This window comes from Panthera uncia (assembly GCF_023721935.1).
Source record: "Panthera uncia isolate 11264 chromosome B2 unlocalized genomic scaffold, Puncia_PCG_1.0 HiC_scaffold_24, whole genome shotgun sequence".
NCBI lineage: Eukaryota > Metazoa > Chordata > Mammalia > Carnivora > Felidae > Panthera > Panthera uncia.
This window is the reverse complement of record NW_026057580.1, coordinates 88,028,261-88,050,626: the sequence shown is the minus strand read 5'-3', so window position 1 is coordinate 88,050,626 and position 22,366 is coordinate 88,028,261. Positions and strand designations below refer to the sequence as shown.

At 38.1% G+C, this 22,366-nt stretch overlaps 1 protein-coding gene across 1 annotated transcript in view; it reads left to right on the top strand.

Annotated features, from left to right (window-relative positions):
* MOXD1 (monooxygenase DBH like 1) overlaps positions 1–22,366 on the top strand; it is a 91,835-nt gene that overhangs the window by 1,823 nt on the left and 67,646 nt on the right. Inside the window, exon 2 of the mRNA XM_049654385.1 lies at positions 21,234–21,380. Within this exon, the coding sequence (XP_049510342.1) occupies positions 21,234–21,380 (147 nt within the window). The remainder of the gene's footprint in view (positions 1–21,233; positions 21,381–22,366) is intronic.

The window sequence follows — 22,366 nt, the reverse complement described above, 5'->3', positions numbered from 1 at the left end:
GGCCTCACTAGCTGAATAACGTAACTCTCTTCTGATATGAAGTAGAAAATACCTTGTTTAAATATCTGTGTGAGCCAAGTCTTTGTGTTTGTTTGGTTGTTTTGGGTGGGGAGGGTACTATGCCTCTTAACTATCCTTGCATGTTTTGTTGAAAGGGACATGGAAAATCTTACTATGGTAATATCATAAAACAGGGTATACTTTATAATGTTTATTTTTGAGAGAGAGGAGAGAGAGAGAGACACAGAGTGTAAGTGGGGGAGGGGCAGAGAGAGAGGGAGACAGAATCTGAAGCAGGCTCCAGGCTCTGAGCTGTCAGCGCAGAGCCTGACCTGGGGTTCGAACCCAGGAACCCCAAAAGAGCATGACCTGAGCTGAAGTCGGACGCTTAACTGACTGAGGCACCCAGGCACCCCTAAACAGGGTATACTTTAAAGGATAACTTGATATTGTTTCCCGCCAGAGAGTACTGTTTCTAGAAAGCCCATCCAATTTGATATCAAATGAAAGACCAAGCGTAGAGTAGTGTTTCAACATGCCATAACTGGCCCACCACAAAAACAGACTTCGTTAAACTACAGTTTTCACACTGCTGGTGATTCTCATAAAGACTGCATGAGAATTAACTAAGTGCTCTTTGGGTTGACTTTGAACCGTGGAACTTTTCTTAAAATAATCAGTGAATACCGATCCCTATGAGATAAACCTTAGAAAATGGTCACTTCTCCAACATAGTTAATGAGAAAGCAATAGGATATTCCTTTTCAGTTTTATTCCTCAGGAGATAAAATTCTTATTTCCATATACAAATGGTAATTATTTTCTTAGTGGACTGACATCCTTTACTGGTCCATTTCCTTAATCCCACTCATTACAGGACATATAAAATACAGTAAAAATTATGCTAGTCAGTTATATGGGAAAAAATTTATTAACAACCTCTTTAATCAAATGAAAGACACCAAACACTGAAAATAAAATGAAATGTATCAGTTCCAGGTGGGTCATCCAGGTTAGGTGATTTTCCAAAACTTGAAATCGAATCTTCTCTCTAGAAACTATCACCTTGAGAGTCTTTATACAGTGGTGTAGTAAGGCCCTCCTCAGCACCTATACCAAAAGGTAAATAGGGTTCTTAAACAGTGTATTCGATTCAGTTAGTAGACTTTGGATTTCAGGTAATTTTGCTTCCAGTGCGAACAAACTTTGCAAGACAGAGCATTCATTGGCTTCTGGGCTCTAATGTATATGTAGCGGCTGCTGATGGTTACAGATGGCATGAAGCTGTATGGTAATAACCCAAGGTGACATCCCAGTCACCTCCCCTTGTGGCTTTTTTTCATATAGTTTATGAAATATATTTTTTCATATATTTTATGAAATATATTTTCATATATTTAACTTTCAAAAACTTGACCTTTAGGTATATATATTTTTTATTATTCTGACTTCTATTTTGCTGATTATCTTAAGCTTTTCTTTTCAATAGGATATGAACTCCTGGATAACTGTGTGAGAATTCATTCCAGCCAACCAGTAAAGAATTGTTGGGTTAAAATAGATGCCACAAACCCAAATGCCTATAGAGGTCAGACAGCAAGTATAACAAAGTGACGGGCTTGATCTAATGCAACAGACAGGACAGAGGATTGAGGACAAAAAGAGTTTTTGTGACCAAGTTACTGTTATGTGGGTATGCAAATCAAGTATTGGCAGATCTTCTGTTTTTGCTTTTTGGGGGGGAAGACAGAAATGTAGATGTGTGTAAATCTGATCACTAAATACTGGCCACAATTCCATGTTGTGCAAAGCACCACGTAGAGCACGCATGTACACACAATTCTAGCTGAGATAGAGCTCGACTTAATCTGGGGTCAAGAGGGGAAAAAGCTAAGATTGGTGAAGAATCAACCCAGATTATGAAAAGCCATGAAAGGCAGAGAGGCAAGGTCCCATTTCTCTTCAGGCCCAGCTTATTCTGTGCCAAGAAATGTCCCGTGTCAGAGGGGACCTTGCCTTTTTTTTTTTTTTTTTGGTTGCCTATTGTGTAACAAACCACCCCAAGACATAGTGGCTCAATACAGTGACCCTTCGTTTTTCACACATCTGCAATTTGAGGAGGAGCTAAGTGGGGACAGATCTCTATTTTACTTGATGCCAACTCCAAAGTGAGTGGTTGGAGTCATCAGGAGGCTCCCTCAGTCACTTGTCTGACGCCAGCTGCCTTTGGCTCTTAGCTGGGGATCTCAGCAGGTGCCATGGTGGTGGGAGAGTGGCCACTCCACGCAGCTACTCAGATTCCTCACAGCGGAGTGGCTGGGTCCTAAGGGTGAATATCCCGAGAGGCCCAGGTAGAAACTGGATAGGCTTTTGTAACTTAGCCTTTGAGTCATCTTCTGTTGTGGCCCTATCCCACCGATTCAGGAGGGAAGATAGACTCCACCTCAGTATCACATCATAAGGAGCTCACAGGGGAATGGAATATACAGGTGAGGTCATCTTTGCAAAATACCTCCTTCCACACCCATCCCCACTGACTAGTCACAGTCTCTTTCTTACCACCACTTTTGAGAGTCTCTCTATATGCGTCTAATCTCTCTTGATGCTGCTGAGACTGGGAGGTGATATTGACATTCACCTTCTTCCCTTGTAGTCTTTCACACCACTCACAAGGAGTGAGGGAACACTTAATTCTCCTCCTCCATACTCCCCTGCCAAAAAAGACCTGTGAGCCTCTACAACCCATATTTTTCAGTGGTTGCCAATCACTAATTCAGGGTTGGACCCAATGAGAATACCTCCAGAGGGCAGTGTGACATTTGCTTGTAGTCCTGTGCAGTGAAAAATCAAATTTTGATTTCCTCACCTCAGGCCAGTAGGTTTGGCCACCCTTAAAACCTATAGGCCCAGAGATGAGGCATTATGGAAACTTGCCCTGTCCATTTTGTAACCCACCTGCCCAGTCTGGAGAGAGTTCCTCACATGTTATATAACCAGGTACCATCAAATGAGAGAGAAAAATGTGGTTGGGAAGTGGAGCCTGTCTCCATCAGATACACTGTTGGAGAGCTGCTTGCTCTTGGGGAGACGTGACCCCTGGGATGCTGCTGTGGGTTTCTGCACTGTCTTTCACAGGATTGCCTGGGGAGGGGGTGGGAAGCAGTCTTTCCTCTTGCATTGGCTTTTGAAAACCTCACTATTTTGTCTCAATGAATGAACTCAACTCTCACTTCCCTGACGGATTCATGTCCTTTCCCTGTACTTTGCCCCTTTTGACACAGTGCAATCCCACCCCCACCCGAACCACTTAGCAACTGAGTCCCTATTGGAGGCAAGTAATCCGGGTTGATGAATGCCTAGTTTGTGTGAGTTAAGAGAAGAGGGCAGCATTGTGGGATGTGCCTGTTGAATTTGCACAAAAATTGATTCACTCTTCCTTTGGGGGTAGAAATCGCTAGTGAATGGAAGCTGGAGCATATGTCATCATTTGTTACAGCCTTGTGGTGTTGGCTGTCTAAAACTGAAACATTTCTGTGCTGACAAGTAAGTCTTCAGCAGCAGGGTAATTGCTGCTGGGCTGCTCGCTGAGGAAGTGCTTGGAAATTGTGCTGTGATTTGAAATCACAGAAAACAGTGAGCATTCTTTGTGGTTAACGATGTGCTGCTTTTAAGTGCGCCCCAGCCAACGGCAACAAAGAAATGTTTGGAAAGCAAATTGAAAAGCTGTAAGGGAAAGATGAAGAGAGTGTACAATCCTGACACAGCTCAGCTGGGGCTTTGTTAAGAGATATTTATAAGTCTTCAGATTATGCCCCCCCCACACACCCCAATTTCCAGATGACGAGGGGATGTCTCCAAGCTTCGTGCTTTGTGCATTAGTAATAAGGACACATGCACGAACGTAATGCTTCACACAAGATGATCCTCTTCAGCTGTGTGGTTCTCCCTGGCAGAGCAGATGATTTCATAATGCCAGCCTGAGGATACAGGGCAGACCTAAGAACCAAGGGTACAATGCACCTGAACTGACCAACAGTGTTCAAGGCTTCAAGCAACCAATGGCATATTTCTGGACTCTTGGAAGGGAAGGCAGAGTCCACTTCAAAGAAAGTGAATGGTGGCTTATTGATTCGTTTTTGTTTGTGTGTTTGTTTTTTGTAATACAGACCTCTTACAATAAAGTTGCTGGCAAAAGGAATGAATTCATTATACATCATCATGCTTTTGAAAATGTTTGATCCATATGTAAAGAAAAAGTGCATATAGATGCCCCACAAGGCTGTTTATTGTAACTTAAAAAGATAACTAGTATAAAACTTTTAAATAGAAAGTTATTTTTCCAGGAAACGTCTTCCCAATCTGTCTTCCAAATTAAAAAAAAAAAAAAAATGATGCTCATAAGGATAGCATATAGCACATAAGCAGAAAATTCTATAAAAGTAACTTCAAATGGGTAATTTTCTTAACTGTAAAGTTGGAATTATATATCGAGGGCTATGCAAATAATGTATAGACCAGATTTAATCTGCTATTGAGGCCTTTCCTATTCATCTCCTGTAGCCAAAAATTATGAGAAAATCTTTAAACAGTTATTGCTTTTATGAGTTAAGTGTTGATGTTTTATGTATTGCTGTTCTTAAGAGTTCAGAGTTCAAGGGTGCCTAGTTGGCTCAGTCAGAAGAACATAGGACGCTTGATCTCAGGGTTGTGATTTTGAGCTCCACATTGGCTGCAGAGATTACTAAAAAATAAACAGATTTAAAAAGAGCTCAGAGTTCAGTTGATTCCCCTCAAATTTCCAAACTTTCCCCACACCAATTTTTACAGGTGAGGAGCTGTGTTTTTACTGTGAGTGTTAGGTACCTGTTAAATGGCTTGTTGGAGGCCATGTAGATCAGCAGCCTGGATTTATTTCCTCTGAGTCCTGGTTTTCTGTTCTGTCTTTTCCTTCAAGTAAGCAGTTGCATACATAAAAACATATTCCAGGGGCACCTGGGTGGCTCAGTCATTAAGCATCCAACTCAGGTTTCTGCTCAGGTCATGATCTCATGGTTCATGGGATCAAGCCCCCGTGTCCAGCTCTGTGTTAACAGCATGGAGCCTGCTTGGGATTCTTTCTCCCTCTCTTTTGGTCCCTCTCCTGCTTGTGTGTGTATCTTCTCCCCCCCCCCCCCTCAAAAATAAACTTAAAAAATACATATTCCAATTTTCTTCCTTAATACTGAAAGAACATGTATAATGAAATACATGTTAAAACAGATTGGCAAGACAAAATCCGAGTATTTCTCTTACTTTTGTTCCACTATAAATGTCATAGATATTCATTTCTATGATATGATTTTTCATTACTGAGTTCTTCATATATGCCCTACATTTTGATAAGTCCTTAAAGTGTGTGATCTTCTGCAATTTTCACGATACCCCTGTGAGAACAATGTCTTATTTCTCCCATTTTGTAGATGCATAAACTTGGGGCTCCAGGTCACACAGTAGGGGGATCACTTGACTCTCACATCACAGTGAGGCAGTGAATATTGGGATGTTCGTTCACTCATTTAACCAATGAATGGTCATAAGGGTATAACATTAAGTGAGATGAAGGCAGTGACATCACGGAGCTCACATTTTGGTGGGGGATAAGCAGGTACATAAACAAATAAAAATACAAGGAAATGTTGAGAATTAAAATAGGGCGATGTGATAAGGAGTAACCATGTGGTTATTTCAGATAAGGATGCTTATAATCAAGACATGAAGGAAAACAAATGTCCCAGGTCTTAAAGGTGGCCTTTGGAGATTAATCATAGTGTTTACAACTCAAAATACTATATACCATGAAGAAGATGATCTGGCATGCGCATCAAAGAAGTTAGTAGACCTCGAATATAGGAAACTGCCTACCTGGAAGAAATATAATTAATGTTTTAACAAATGTCTGAACCACACAAGCTCTCTTTTCTATTTCTGTGGCATTGCTACACAGATGTTTAGTAAGCTCAACTAGAGTCTCTCAAGCTTTGATCTAGAGACTTGGTGATTTTATAGGAGTTTCGTTCTTAATTCTAGGTGCGAATGTTTTTCGCTTATCCTCTGTTCTTTCTTATCTGCAATAACACTGGAGACCCAAAGAACTTGGAGAAGCTAGATCAGCAAAACCACATGTGCCTGTGGAAGATTTCTATCTTTTAGGCAATTTTTAAACTAAAACTCTGAAATCTCAGTTTGTTAAATAAAACTACATTGCTGCCCTTTTTTCCACTGCAAATTTCACGCACTGAAACTCACTCATACAAGGAAACTCATGGGTAGAAGCTAGGCCTGCTGGTACTTCAGACAACCAGGGCCAAAATGGATTCATGCTGTGGCAGATTATAGCCCAGTGATGAGCAGTGGAGCCAACAGAGAACCGGGCACTGGGAAAGATACTTCTGATGCCGGAAGTTCCCAAACTTCTCTGCATATTAGCATCACTTGGGGGCTGTTAAAAAATCCCAACATCCAGGTAACCGCCCTCCCTCTTCCATACCAATTAAATCACAATCTGAGGAGGTGGACATAGACATTAATAAATTTTAAAGTTTCCCAGGTGATTATGAGCAGCAGACATGTTCAGGAACTACTGATCTTATGTGGTCCGGCTCTTTGATAGAAATCAGGCTACTCCTTTGTGGTAGACCTACAGAAGCTTCGAAGATTCCAGGCATTGGGCAGGGGGATACAAAGGAGAATTCCATGCAATGTAATTCACAGTGCCTTTGAAGTGTGCTTTTTGAAGCAAAGGCTAGCATATGTTTGGATACTGACAATTATTTTATAAAATAGAAGAATAAAGTGGATTTCCCTAAAATGGAAACACTTCTGAGATGAGTTTAGCAAAGCTATTGACAATTCTAAGTATATTTTCAAACTTACATGCTAAAACAAGAGTAGCAGTGGAAGGACTGTGGGTAGTGGTGTATTTCAACATGTGCTGAACCAGAAATCTGTCTCCTCCTCATACCCCTCTATCATTTCTACACACCTTTTGCCAGTTGGTACTAGCTGCCATATTTCTAGGCAACAAGAATATCTGCCCACACAGAGTCTAAAATTTATAAGTTATATATGGTTACAGGGCATCAAAGGAGCATTAATAAATGAAAGTTCCAGATAATTCTCAGCCTGTATTTAAGGCGAGGGACATGTTCTGCTTTAAAATCTTTTTATTAGAATTAACAGTAACACAATGGACTCCCTCTGTAATTGGAAAACTCTCAAGTGTCTTTCCAGTTATGTAAATAGATATATACATTCCCTTCCTTCAAAGCTCCATTCTCTAAGGTTACTAATAAGCAGTGAAATGCCCTCAAGCCATCACCACAGAAGGGAGAGGGAGAAAAGGTAGCAGGAGTGGTAGATAATTAGTATTTTATTAGGGTATGGATGGAACATTTATAAGTCGACGACTGTCAGTGTTGCCACATCTTCCTGAGGTACCAAGACCAATTCCGTGTACTTGGCAGGTTGTCAAGAAATCCCTGCTGAATAACTGTTGAACACCTAAAAGCAGGAATCCTTGGTGTGAATCCTGGCACTGCTTGCTACCTTTTGGATGCGTGGTCCTTCGCAAACTTCTTCACCTTTCTAAATGACAATTTCCTTTATGAAGAAGGGACTTTTGATATCGAAAGCACGGGGTTTGGGTGAGGATTAAATGGAATAGGCATGTAAAGCTCTTACACAAAATATGTGGCACATTGAAAGTGTGTACTAAATACAGCATATTATTATAATCAATCAAGCAGTCAGTGAAATGTCAGAATTGTCAGAAGATGACACGGAGACAAATATGGCAGCCTTTCAACGTGGGGAAAAGGTATCCGCTAAGTGTAAAGATGGGGAATATCGATAGCAATTTTTAAGAAAATTTGAGGACAAACTTTAAGCAATTGATTTGTGAATACTCTGCAACCATTAATGACCAGAGACCAGCCTGGTTTCAAAAGACACAGATTATACTGACAAGACTGCATTTTCTCTTGCATTTGATTTGCTGGATGTGGAGTTGGAGTATTAAATAAATGGTGCATCTGAATGATGATAAAGTAATTAGCAAGGTTTCTCATGATTTCTTGTATAGGATGGACTCATAAAGTTGAATTCATTATAATCATAAATATTTAAACATTCATACCCCAAATATGTTGATAACAGACTGTCTACGTTAGACTACAGGATAAAGACTCAAAGGTAGTATATATTAAAATAATAAGAGGAAACTAAAAGTTAAAAGTTCACTGAGAATACAAATAGAATTAAACACTTGGTTAAAAAATGTATAAAGTTGAATTTAATTGGAATTCATATGGAAAAGGTCTAACTATTAGCTCATTTTAACTCAAAACATATGTTTGCTATACACACAGATGCAATATTAGCCTATAAACTCTGCTGTTTACATCAAGGAAAGTGATATTGACATAGTACTCTGTACAAGGCTAATCGCATCGGAAGATAGGTTCTAGAAGAACATTTTTAAAAAGATTCTAAAAGAGGATTACAAACATGGTTGAAATCTCTGGAAATCGGGGTTACCTGGGCAATGGGAAACAGTTGTCAGTGTTGTGCCTGGAGAATAAAATGATTAGAAAAGACGTGATCATTGTTTTTGAAATAGTGGACAGTCTTCCGCAAGAAATAGGGATTAGATGCTCCGTGTTAGGCTCCAGAAGGAAGAAAAAAGACCCAATTAATACACATTAAAGAGTAGAAGATTTTAGCCAATATAACAAATATATTTCTGACAGTGGGAGGTCTTAAAATTGAACAGATTGCCTTGTGAAGTTCTAAATTCATGAGCTTGTCACTGCAGGTATTAAATACTGTGTAATCATCTCTTTAAAAATATTTCTGAGAGAGGAGCACCTGGGTGGCTCAGTCAGTTAAGCGTCTGACTTCAGCTCAGGTCACGATCTCGTGGTTTGTGAGTTCAAGCCCCGCGTCGGGCTCTTTGCTGACAGCTCAGAGCCTGGATCCTGCTTCAGATTCTGTGTCTCCCTCTCTCTCTGCTCTTCCCCCACTCACACTCTGTCTCTCTCTCTCTCTTAAGAATAAGTAAACATTAAAAAAATTTAAAAAAAATGTTTCTGAGAGAAATCCTCCTCTGGTGGGAACTAGGATCAGGTGTCCCTCAGATTTCCTCCAGCTTTAATGAGATGCTGAAAATAACTTTATTCTGCATTCATGCTTTTAGGTTATTCAAGAACTTAGTAGGAGAGAAGATATTAGCAACTATATTGGAAAGTGTCGATGTTGTTTTTTAACCTGTCTCAGGAGTTGTCCTGTCTCCATGGGTGGGTGGGCCCTAGGTCGTTACAGTGTCTGAGAGAATTTCATTTCTCTCCCTACTATGTATTTCACTATATTTGATTTATGTTTAGTGAATGTGTATTAGTGGATGTGTATTTGAAATCTGAAAAAAAAAAAGAAAGAAAAAGAATGCTTCGTGATTTGTATATAACTCAGAAGAATATGGAGGGCTTCATGAGGGAGGCTGAATGTGAAGTTGGTGAATTTTTGAAACTTGGTGGCTGCATTATTTTGGTTTCTCTCGTACCAGTCTGCATGCTCTCTGTCTCCAGACCTTCCCACTGGGATATTGAGGTAGGCCTCTCAAATTTAATCTTATTCACCCTCAACCTGTTTCTTTCCCAGCCTTCTCAATCTCAGTAAATGGCACCTCCTGGTAGCTCCTGTCGAAAATTAGTAGTCATCCTTTTTTCTTCTCTTTGCTTCACCCCATGTATGAAACACATCTTCAGGTTCTGTTGACTTTTCCTCCAAGCTCAATCTAAAACTGCCAATTTCCCTTCAGTTTTACTATTTGCACTATTTGCACAGACCACTGGGACCACTGCATGACTCCTGTCTTCTGACCACCACTCTTACTTCTTAGCATCCTCAACATGGTAGCCACAGCAATACACACACACACACACACACACACACACACACACACTTTTCATGTCAATCAGAATATATCACTTGCTGCTTAAAGCTGGGATGACTTTTATATAAGCTTAGTATTAAATTTGAACTTCCTACACTAACCAATAAGGTATTACGATGTCCGGGGCCTCATTTGATTCCTGTTGACCTCTCTCCTGGGCGCTATACAGTTCGACCATCCTGGCTTTTATTTGCTTCATCAAAATGGATACCCAGCCCCATTCAAGTCCTTTCCAATAACTGCTCTCTCTTCCTGGAATCTACTTCATCCATACTTCTCATGGCTGGCTCCTAATTGTAGTTAATTTCTCAGAGTAAATATCATAGCCTCAGTGGTGACTTTTCTGATAACTCAACCTGAAGGCTTTCCAATCCTTCTCTACAATCTGTTTTATTGTCCTCTAAGTATTTATTATCTAAGCATGTTGATTATATTATTATTAAATTTTTTAAAAAATTGTTTGCCTCCTCCAACCCCAAACTAAACTATAAGTTTCATTATAGTGTGGACTTTGTCTGCTATCCTGTATAGTCCTGTGCCCTCAGCCCTGCAACAGAAGCTTAGGAATACTAGCTGCTCAATGAAATATGTGTTGGAAGAAAGGAGAAGTGGGAAGGAGGGAGTGAGAGAGGAAGGAAGGAAGGAAGGAAGGAAGGAAGGAAGGAAGGAAGGGAGTTTTCTTCTCAAAATTTATACTTGCATTCACTGGTCATAGTTAAAAGAAGTCATGTAAACTTTTAGAAAATTAAGATAGTGGAATAAGATGAAATGATGGTAAAATACAGTTTATTTCTATGATAAAATCTGAAATTGTTTTTTCCATTGAAGTTTATTGTTAGACCTAAAGAGTCAAAATGTTAATTTTGCACTCTATCTCTGATAATTCTATAACTATAGCAAAGTATTAAATTACTCTACATGAAAACTGAACTGAGGTGATTGGCTATAGGGGAAAATGCAGGATGTGTATTTTCAGAAGGTGGCACTTAAAGGACTGACAGATTGCTCAGGTGGGCCCCTCATTGGAACACAAGCTAACAGGGTTCCTATTTTGGCATTCCAGTAGCTATTCACAGATCTCTTATTAGATGTAAGGAGTTTCAATTTTATCTGAAGTGGTTTCTAGAAGGCACGCCCCTTCTGTTTTGACATTCCTCTCCAATTTCTAAGGTTAGTGAAGAAATGACTTCTTAAAACCAGCTTACACTGAAATCTGAAGATTATGTTTGTATAGTTTGTTTATCCAGTTTGGGATTTTTTTTTTAGGATCAAAGATTCTCTTTAACACAAAAATATTTATTATTATACTATCAATATTATTGAACCACCATAACACTTATTATAGAAGCTGATGTTACAAACAGAAATGTTTGAAGTAACAAGGCTTTTGAGATTTCCAAAAAGAGGAAAAACTACAAGCACCTGTTGAAGAAAATGATGACAGATGGTAACATTTTTCTCAAGGTTCCCTTGCAGCTGTGCTTACATTCAGTTCTCCAGGCTGGGCCGGGTTTATTCATATCTTTTATTACACCCAGAAGGGTTTTCACTTCATCCTGTTTAACACAGTGCCGGTCGAAGCTCTTTTCTGTTGCAGAGATTTTATTCAAGAGAGAGAAAAAAGACTGGCAATGCTTAAGAACCAATTTAACATCTGTGTAATCACGTTTTTTAACACGAGGTCAGAGCAATCTTGCAGATTATCGCAGCTAGCTTTTTAAGGAGGTTAGTTTTAAAGTGGCAGTCAGGATTCCTGCTGTTGTGCTAACTGATAAATGCCAATGGATGCTGATGCTCACTTACTTTACTATTGCCACACAGCATTTTGAAACCTCGATGGTGTATTTCATAATCTTTTTCAAAGCACGGTGTTCAAAAGAAACTATATCCTGTGAGAACATGTTTCATTTTTAGGACACAACCACGGATTAACTTGATTGCTGGAGTCTAATTATCAACTCAGATTTTCAAGGGTAGCAGGTAATATTCTATCTTTAAAAAGTAAAACAAGCTAAAAACCTGATTAAAATAATAGTAATCCACAATAAAAACAAAAATAATACCTCATTGACAATTCATATTGAAGTTGATCTTCATGTAGGTAGCTGAGTTAGAATATGATTGAAATCCACATAACCCCATTTATGTAGGGTAACATTACTTCATATTTCACTTTACAGAATATTAAAGCTGAGTAAATATAAAGAAGAATGACTTCTGCAAATCAGCTTTTATATTTACATAATTAAAACATCTTCAAATTTTATTTTTAAGCTTTTACAAAATCTTTACAGAACCATGGTTCTCTGTGTCCTCCTCAACCCTCTTGTCCTCATAAAGCCCGTTATTAATGATACTTAATTGAAGCCTACTTTTATTTACCAGTATTTTATGTTAATTTATAATATATGCAATATATATCATACAATTAGATTTTTATAACGGCTGTGACATCCAACTGTGGCAATGAGAGTGCACTGTGATCAATAATCCTATTTATTTTAAGTTTATTTATTTATTTTTGAGACAGAGAGACAGACAGATAGAGCACACAGCAGGGGAGGAGCAGAGAGAGGGGGAGAGAGAATCCCCAGCAGGCTCCACACTGCCAGTGTGGAGACCTGTGCGGGGCTCGAACTCACAAACCACAAGATCATGACCTGAGCCCAAACCAAGAGTCAGATGTTTAACCAACTGAGCCATCCAGAAGCCCCCTATTTTTATTTTAAAAGTACTGGAATATCAGGCACCATAGGACAATGGCTGAGGAACGGTCTTTACCATGGGTGTGTGACAGTGTTGCATCTGGGCTCTATTTGCTAACTGGGACTGGCAGTGGGGGTGACGGGTGCCATTCAGTTCTAATTGTAAAGGTGAAAACCAGGGAGTAATAGTGATCTGGGGAAATTCCATAAATATCTCATAAGTGCTACACAGTATGGTTTGGTGAAAATAAATTTCTAAGTGCTATTATTGGTATCAGGTTCTTAATTGGTTGGTGTTTTACTGTCAATTTCATTCTCCAGTTTATTTTTTCTCCAAGTGGATAATAGTACCAAATAATTATTCCATTTAATTACCTACTCAGATAACATTTATCCCTTTGTCAAACTGTCAGGAAACCATTAACTTCACTGAGCGTACTCTTTTAGGTTTAGCCAATATGCATGAAGGATTTTCAAGATTGACTGTTCTTTGACTGACTTGGTTTCTTTTTAGCTCTTTTTTTTTCTCCCTCCCTTACTTCTTTTCTTCCTCCTGGCAAGAATAGTTGAATGATAGGAAATTAGGGATGCAGATTTTTTTTTTGTTTTTTTTCTCTTCTCTTGCCTCACTTAATTATCCTTTTAAGGTTTGCCAATATGCCATTTTTTATTGTATAATGTCGACACCATTAAGACTGTGTTTGGTTATAGTTCATGTATTTTCTTAACACAAGCTGAAGGAAGAATTAAGGTGCTTCTGGGGAATAATTGTGCACCTCCCAAGTTAATCTATTCTCATACCATTAAGATGTGAATATTGGGTTATGGTTCTTGAGTTCTTCTCTTTTATTTCCATAATTGTCCCCTTATTTAGAATTGGCAAAAGGAAAGGCAGGATGCTCCTTTTAAAATTACCTATATTTAATAAGCATCTGCAACATACAAGTCACTCGGGATATAAATTCACATTAGAAAAGATTCTGAAACACGATTTCTCGCTCTTAGATCTGTTTTTGTTTTTGTTTTTTTGTCCTATTTCTTTAAAATAGGTGGGGAATGCTTTCTTAGTGTAAAAGGATTTCAAAGAGCTGTTGCATGCATAAACTCTTTTTTCTAAATGAGGATGTCAGTTCCATAAGATTCATGTCCATTTAGGGGCTAAAAGGTCACAACAACGTTCCCAGATTTCAGTGCCAGATGTGTCTAGATGGCCGATCATGCAGACTCAACTCATCCTAGCATCTGGTTAAGCACATTCCACATGGATCTTAACCATATGTAAATGTAATTGAGAGCAATTGGGAAAATAATCACTCTCCCTCTTTTTGTTCCATTTACAGTGCACACAACTATATTAAAGGTACAGATGTATAACTGGATTGATAAGGTTAGCTTTCTATTTTTAGGCAGTTACTACATGGTTGAGAAGACAATTCTATGTCTAGAATATATTACAGGCGACAGGGGAATGCAAAAGAGGAGTAAGGATTCTAAGAGGGAATGATCACTTCCAGTTGGAATGATCAAAGAAAACTTCATAGAGCAGATAGAATCATGAGTCTTGAAGGGAAGAAAGCATTTCAATGGAGTTAAGTTTCAATAGGTGGAGTTAGTGGAGAGGATTTCTCAGTGGGGTAAAGAGAGTAGGGAGGACAGAGAAGAAGAGTGTGAACAAAAGGAGAAAAAGGAAAAGGGCAGAATTTGAGGGGAATAATAAATAGATAGTAGAGATCATGTGGTAGGATTAGTGATAGACACTGAAAAATCAAGTTAGGCTAAATTGTAGAAAAACTTGAATCTACATTCTAGAATTCTACCATATACCATCGAATAAAACACAGTGATCCACTGAGAGTGATTTTCAAGGAAAACTTTGACAGAAATAATGCAGGTGATAGTCTGAAGTGAGGTAGAGGAAGTTGTAATCGAGTAGAAGCGAAAGACGGGTTATTTTTTCAAAGAAGGAACTGACGGGTTCTGTGGAGGTATGAGTAATTGAGGAAGAAGTTAAAGAAGATTGCAGTTTTGAATCTGGATGATAGGAGAGTGGCAGTGTAATGGAAAAAAAAAATCAGGGAAACTGGAAAACCAGGGAGACAGACAAAGGGTAAATACAATTTTGGATATATTGCATTTTGAAAGGACACTAAGACTTCCAAGTGGAGTTAGACTTTTGGATATGTGATACTGAATGAAGGTGATGATTGGAAACTCTTGGAGTAGACGAGATTCCCAAAGGATGAAATACAAAGACAGAGGAGTATAATGTCAAGGACAGAACTTTGATGTGTATGGTTAGGAATGGGAAAAAATAGAGATAAACTGTCAGAAATGGACAGTCAATAGTGGGGCTGTCTGGAAGCTGGCAGTGTGGACATCCTTGCCTTATACCCAAGACTTGTTCCCAAGTTTAGGGGAAGAATTTAGTATGATGTTTGCTGTAGGATTTTCTACAGATGCTCTTTATAAGGTTAAGGGCGTGCCCTTCTGCTGCTGTTTACTGAGCAATTTCACCATGAATGAATGTTTCAGATAGTTTTTCTGCATTTATTAAGATGATTGTATGGTTTTCTTTTTTAGACTTTGATATTATGAATTGTATTGATTGATTTTGTAATGTTGAACCAAATCTGCGTGCTAATGATATGTTATCCTTTTTTTTTTTTAATGTTTTTGTTTTACTTTTGAGAGAGAGAGACAGAGCAGGAGCAGGGGAGGGGCAGAGAGAGGAAGACACAGAATCCGAAGCAGGCTCTAAGCTCTGAGCTGTTAGCACAGAGCCCGATGCGGGGCTCGAACTCACAAACTGTGAGATCAGCCCAAGTCGGGTGCTTAACCGACTGAGCCACCCAGGCGCCCCTAAATGAATGTATTTCTATGTCAAAAATTTAGATTAGGGGCACCTGGGTGGCTCAGGTGGTTGAGTGACCGACTTCAGCTTGGGTCATGGTCTCATGGTCGGTGGGTTTGAGCCCCGCATCGCACTCTGTGCTGATAGCTCAGAACCTGGAGCCTGCTTTGGATCCTGTGTCTCCCTCTCTCTCAAAAATAAACATTTAAATTTTTAAAAAAAATAAAAAAATTTAGATTTAATAATGCATCTGTTTTATAAAGAAAAATTTACTCTCACGTATCAAAAACATCATGACCTGATCATGATCTGAGCCAAAGTCAGATGCTCAACTGACTGAGCCAGCCAGGTGCCCAGATATATTATCCTTTGAAAAATATATCACTATATTTGCTACAATATAAAGAAAATTTGCATTTCAGCCCATGAAAAATACTGCTTTGTTCATTTTTTTTTTTTGTAATGCCTTTGATTTTGGTATCAGGGTAAGGCTGTCATCAAAAAATGAGTTGGGCAGTGTTTTCTGTTCTTTATCTTCTGGAAGAGTTTGTGAAGGATTTGTATTATCTCTTCCATAAATATTTGGCAAAATTCCAAGTGGAAGCACCTTGGCTTAGCTTTTTTTTTTTTTTTGTAAGAAGATTTTTACCCATGAGTAGATTATAGGGCTATTCAGAATATTTGTTTTCCTTAATAAATTTGACTGGTTTGTGTCTTTCAAAAACTTTGCCCTTCTCTCATCTAAATTATCCAAGTTGTTTATGTCTAGGTGTGCATAATATTATTAGCCTTTTTAAAAAAGTTTATTTATTTTGAGAGGGAGACAGAGAGTGCAAGTGGGGAAGGGGCAGAGAGAGAGAGGGAGAGAGAAAATCCCAAGTAGGCTCTGCATCACCAGTGCAGAGCCTGATGTGGGGCTCGAAGTCACGAACTGTGAGATCATGACCTGAGCCAAAGTCAGAAGCTTAACAGACTGATCCACCCATGCATCTCCATGAAGTTATTAACCTTTCAATGTCTGTAGGATCTATTGTAATATTTCCCTTTTATTTCATTTATATGTATTTGTTTTGTACTTGTCCCGTCTGCTCTTTGCTTTATATTTCTCTTCTCCTGCTTTCTTTAAAAAAATTTTTTTAATGTTTATTTTTCAGAGAGAGAGAGAGAGAGAGAGAGAGAGAGGGGAGCATGAGTGGGGGAGGGGCAGAGAGAGAGGGAGACACAGAATCCAAAGCAGGCTCCAGGTTCTGAGCTGTCAGTGGGGCTCGAACTCACAGACTGGGAGATCATGACCTGAGCCAAAGTTGGACGCCCAAACGACTAAGCCACCCCAGGCGCCCCTCCTGCTTTCTTTTACATTGAGTATTTTTATAATTCCAAAAGAGTGGATGTTATTTGGGATGGAAAAAAGGCAAGATGTGGGCTGCCGTGTGTCGAAACTGAAATTCTCTTGAAGTGAGATGCGTGATCATAAGCTGAGGGTGGGGAAATGTTGGCATCTTAAATCGAGAAGGTTAGAATATTTGTCTTGGGAGGCCTCCTGAGAAAACAGTAAGAGATTAACATGTGGATTTCTAAGCATCAGTAGGGGCCCAGCTTACGTAAACATGTAACCAATAATACTGTTGTGATAGGTAAGGTATACTGTGATCAAATTTGAAGACATATATTAAAATAGGCCTTAAGTACTAGAAAATGTGAACAAATTATAATGGAATTATGGTGGTGGTTAGACTGTTTCACATTTCAGTTATAATAAAATCCATTCATGTTTTCCCTCCATAAGGTTGAAGATACCAGCCTCTTTTAGACAATCACATTTTGCCAAGAGTCCAGAGCTTGTCTGGAAGCCATCTTTTTGAAATATTGGACACTCAGTAGTTTACACAGGATAGATGCTCTCAAGGGATATTCAGTGAGACCCGAGTGCAGTTTCTTCCATATTCTCGTAGCTAAGTTATCTGAAAAGCCAGAAGAAGGTGGGATAGCTGAAAGGAATTGTTATTGGTGAGGAGAAATAGAAGGAATGGAATGTTGGGGAGCCAGCTGACTATTCTGTGGGACTAATGGTTTTGGAAGCATGTTTGCAAGACTAGGATAATTATTCTACTCTTCCGGCTGATTGCATTTTGTGTTGTGTTCTTTTTGTTTGCAAAAACTGTGATTGCTTGAATCATGTAGTGAAATGTGAACTTAGTATAAAGGTGCAATTTATCTGAATCTCTCATTGTCCATAGGCATTGCTATCTCATCTACATATTGAAAATCTATGTGATCACAAGTGGGAAAATCACAATACGATAGGAGTATTTCATTTGAATTGTTTTCACAGTTACAGCCGGCTCTCAGAATAAATTTTTTGACAGCCTCCAACTTTACCAGTAGAAAAAGTAACATTTTACATGGAAAAAAATGTTTACAGAAACATTTCTGTAGACAGAAAATATAAACTAACTCATACTTTTCCAGCAATGGCCGCTACGGTGTATAACGATGAAGAAGGATACAGACTGGAGTCAGACTCTCTGGCTTTGATACTGGCTTTACTATTTACCAGCCCTGTGAACTTGACACGATGCTTAACTTTATGCTTTAGTGTCTTCATCGGTGAAGTAGGAAAATAATTTTATCTCATAGACTTGACGTAAAGGTTAAATGAGTTAACACATGTGCATGTATTAATACATGCTTAAACTGGTCCTCGTGCGTGGTATGTACTCAGTGAGTTGTAGTTGTTACCAGGGTGAAAACAGCTTAGTTAGGCCCCATCCATCACTAATAATGTGGGTTTTGAGCATGATCTGCATGTGAAATTTACATATGCTTGATAGCTACCTTGAAAAGGTACTAGGAATAAAAATACCAAATGCCATCCATTTGAGTGTGACACTTAAAAATTAAGGTTTTTTTCCTGTATACTTTATTTTTATTTATTTATTTATTTATTTATTTATTTATTTTTGCTGAGCACAGCAATCATTTCTTCAAATGTAATTTTAATGTTAGTAAAAATAGGTACAATTATGTTTTAGCATGCATTTTCTTTTTTTATATGTATTTAATTTCTTTTTTTAAACTTGTTTTATTTTTTTATTTTTTTAAATTTACATACAAATTAGCATAAAGTGCAACAATGATTTGTTGATTCCTTAGTGCCCCTTACCCATTTAGCCCATCCCCCGTCCCACACCCCCTCCAGTAACCCTCAGTTTGTTCTCCATATTTATGAGTCTCTTTTGTTTTGTCCCCCTCCCTGTTTTTATATTATTTTTGTTTCCCTTCCCTTATGTTCATCTGTTTGTCTCTTCAATTCCTCATGTGAGTGAAGGCGTATGATTTTTGTCTTTCTCTGACTGACTAATTTCACTTAGCATAATACCCTCCAGTTCCATCCACGTAGTTGCAAATGGCAAGATTTCATTCTTTTTGATTGCCGACTAATACTCCATTGTATTTACATACCACATTTTCTTTATCCATTCATCCGTTGATGGACATTTGGGCTCTTTCCATACTTTGGCTATTGTTGATAGTGCTGCTATAAACATGGGGGTGCATGTGTCCCTTTGAAACAGCACACCTGTATCCCGTGGATAAATGCCTAGTTGTGCAATTGCTGGGTCATAGGGTAGTTCTACTTTTAGTTTTTTGAGGAACCTCCATACTATTTTCCAGAGTGGCTGTACCAGCTTGCACTCCCACCAACAATGCAAAAGAGATCCTCTTTCTCTGCATCCTCGCCAACATCTGTTGTTGCCTGAGTTGTTCATGTTAGCCATTCTGACCGGTGTCAGGTGGTATCTCATTGTGGTTTTGATTTGTATTTCCCTGATGATGAGTGATGTTGAGCATTTTTTCATGTGTCGGTTGGCCATCTGGATGTCTTCTTTGGAGAAGTGTCTGTTCATGTCTTTTGCCCATTTCTTCACTGGATTATTTGTTTTTTGGGTGTTGAGTTTGATAAGTTCTTTATAGATTTTTGGATACTAACCCTTTATCTGATATGTCATTTTCAAATATCTTCTCCCATTCTGTCAGTTGCTTATTAGTTTTGCTGATTGTTTCCTTCGTTGTGCGGGAGCTTTTTATTTTGATGAGCTCCCAGTAGTTCATTTTTAGCATGCATTGTCTGAATCAACCATTTGTGACTTTTTATTTTTTAAATACAAATTTTTATATTTTTTTAAAGTTTATTTGTTTTGAGAGAGAGAGAGGGGTGAGGAGGGGCAGAGAGAGAGACAAACAGAATCCCAAAAGAGAATCCATGCTGACAGGGCTGAGTCCATCATGGGGCTCCATCTCATGAACTGTGAAATCATGACCTGAGCCAAAGTCAAGAGTCAGATGCTTATTAACCCAGACACCCCAACCATTTATGAGTTTTTAGAGATAAAATATCATGTATGCAAAGACCATTATAATTAAGGCAAACTTTGCGTCTTCTCTAAGAAATGAAAATTAACACCATGAATTTTATAACTCTTACTGTAGAAAGCAAATGGTAAATGATATAGGAAAATATTTTGGATAAAAACCAAATAATATTGCAAAGGGGGGGAAGGAAATTAGTAGTAAATGGGCAATATTAAATAGGCAGTTCCCCCCCATATATGGTTTCATTTCTTTATCTTTCAAAATCCATAAAATAGGTATGTATTATCCCCATTTTACTAATGTTAGAACAAAAGCTCAGAGTTTGACTTGAACAATTCTCCAAGGGTATTTAGGGGTAGAGCTAGGGATCAGATCCCAGCCATTTTATTTCAAAACCCATGATCTCCCCATTGCATTTGTCTGCCTCCCAGAAGTGATCTGCATACCACTGATCAAGTTTAGTACAAAAATCATAGGTGATCCATAAAAACAAAATTTCTCCAGTTTTTTGATGTCTTATAATTCAACTAGTTTCATTTCTTTCCATAATTTTCCATCGCATTTCATTTTAATATGCATTTGCTATTAAAGCACATACTAAAATGGCCTATAACCTCAGATGGGGTCTCTTAGCTTTCAGGAGTGGTGAAAGGAAGTTCCACTTGCTGTAATAGTAAGAAAAGTGCTTATCTTGGGGTTGGTCCTGTCTTTATCACAAACTAGTAAATTCCATTTGGGACAAGCCATTTCACAGTGTTGAAATTCCTCTTTTCATTTGTATGAATGAAAATCACTAAGTGATCTTGAATGTCTATTTATTCCATTTCTTTTGATGCTCTATGACACTATAAAATCCTTCCCACATTTTCCTGAAGGGCCAGAAATTCAAATATGGACCACTCTTTTAGGGAATTGATTTCCTAGTTGGGATACTCCAGTTCCTTGAAAATTCCCAGGACTTTAAAAATGGCTATAGATACCGTATTTTGTAGTGAGCAAATCCAGAATCAATTTTTTCAGGTTCTGCAAATATTTTTTTAAGTTTTTAAAATTTATTTATTTTGAGAGAGAGAATGCAAGCAGGGGACAGGCAGAGAGAGAGGGAGAGGGAGAATCCTAAGCAGGCTACACACTGTTAGTGCAGAGCCCAACACAGGGCTTGAACCCACGAACTCTGAGATTATAACCTGAGCCGAAATTGAGTTGGACGCTTAGTTGACTGAGCCACCCAGGTGCCCCTAAATATTCTTAACCTAAATTTTTTCCACTCTGAATTTGGGATAGCCTAATTTTTTATTTTTTATATTTTTCACAGGATTATTTTACAAATGCAAATAGAGAATTAAAAAAAGATGCTCAGCAAGATTACCACCTGGAATATGCCATGGAAAATAGTACACACACAATAATTGAATTTACCAGAGAACTGCATACATGTGACATAAATGACAAGAGTATAACGGTGAGTAGTCTATGAGTGAATGCCACAGGAATAAATTGTACGTTTGTTTACAGTGGTGAAAGACTTTATAGAATAAAAGGAACAAATATTTAAAAATAACCTTTGAAAACAAAGTCACACAGTCTGTTTTGGAATATCTTTGAATTCTTTTTAGAAGCCACAGAAAATCTAAGACTATGCATTTCAATAAAGGCAATTTTTGTGTGAATCTAACATTTTGAAGGGCCATTTAAAGTGGGTATGATTTTATCTGTAAGATTTCCAGTTTTTTCTCCATAAAGTTTGAGACTATACAACAGGTAAAGGTTGGAAAAAATGTATTACACAAGAGGGAATTATGATACTGAATTTTAGGGTATAATTCATCTGATTTGTGAGTGATTTATTTTTGTAAATTTCTAAAATCAAGATGAATAGTAGACTGATTAAAATTGCCTCCCGACACAAGATTTGTTATTGTCAGATTTCATTCAAAAATTAATATCTTTATGCATATGTAAATTAAATATTTAGACAGCATATAATTCATGTGGTACTTTGGAAATTTCCATAAATTCCTTGGATCAGTTTCATTTTGTATAGATCAATCAAATTATCTTTTTTATTTGATAAATCAAAGCTTTAAAAATGGGAATGTAAAAATCTGAAGCCAGTTTTGATTAACATTCAGCATAAAGAGTAAAAGAAGAAGAAAACCACATGCAAAAACTTGGATCACTTTTTATGTAATATACTGTGCAATTATACTTTAATTGGAAAAATAATTATAGTCATTTGACTTATTAAGAAAGAATATAGCTTTTAAAATAAATAGCTTTTGCTTTATTATTTATTTTCAAAGTTCCTATTACAGAGATCTGGCAAAGACACTTTTTTCTGTGGGAGGACTGAACAATTTCTTCATACCTCACCAAGCCCTCCCCCTGGCCCACCACCCCTCGGGCAATCTCTCCTGTTTGCTAAATGGAAACCAATTTCACCTGACA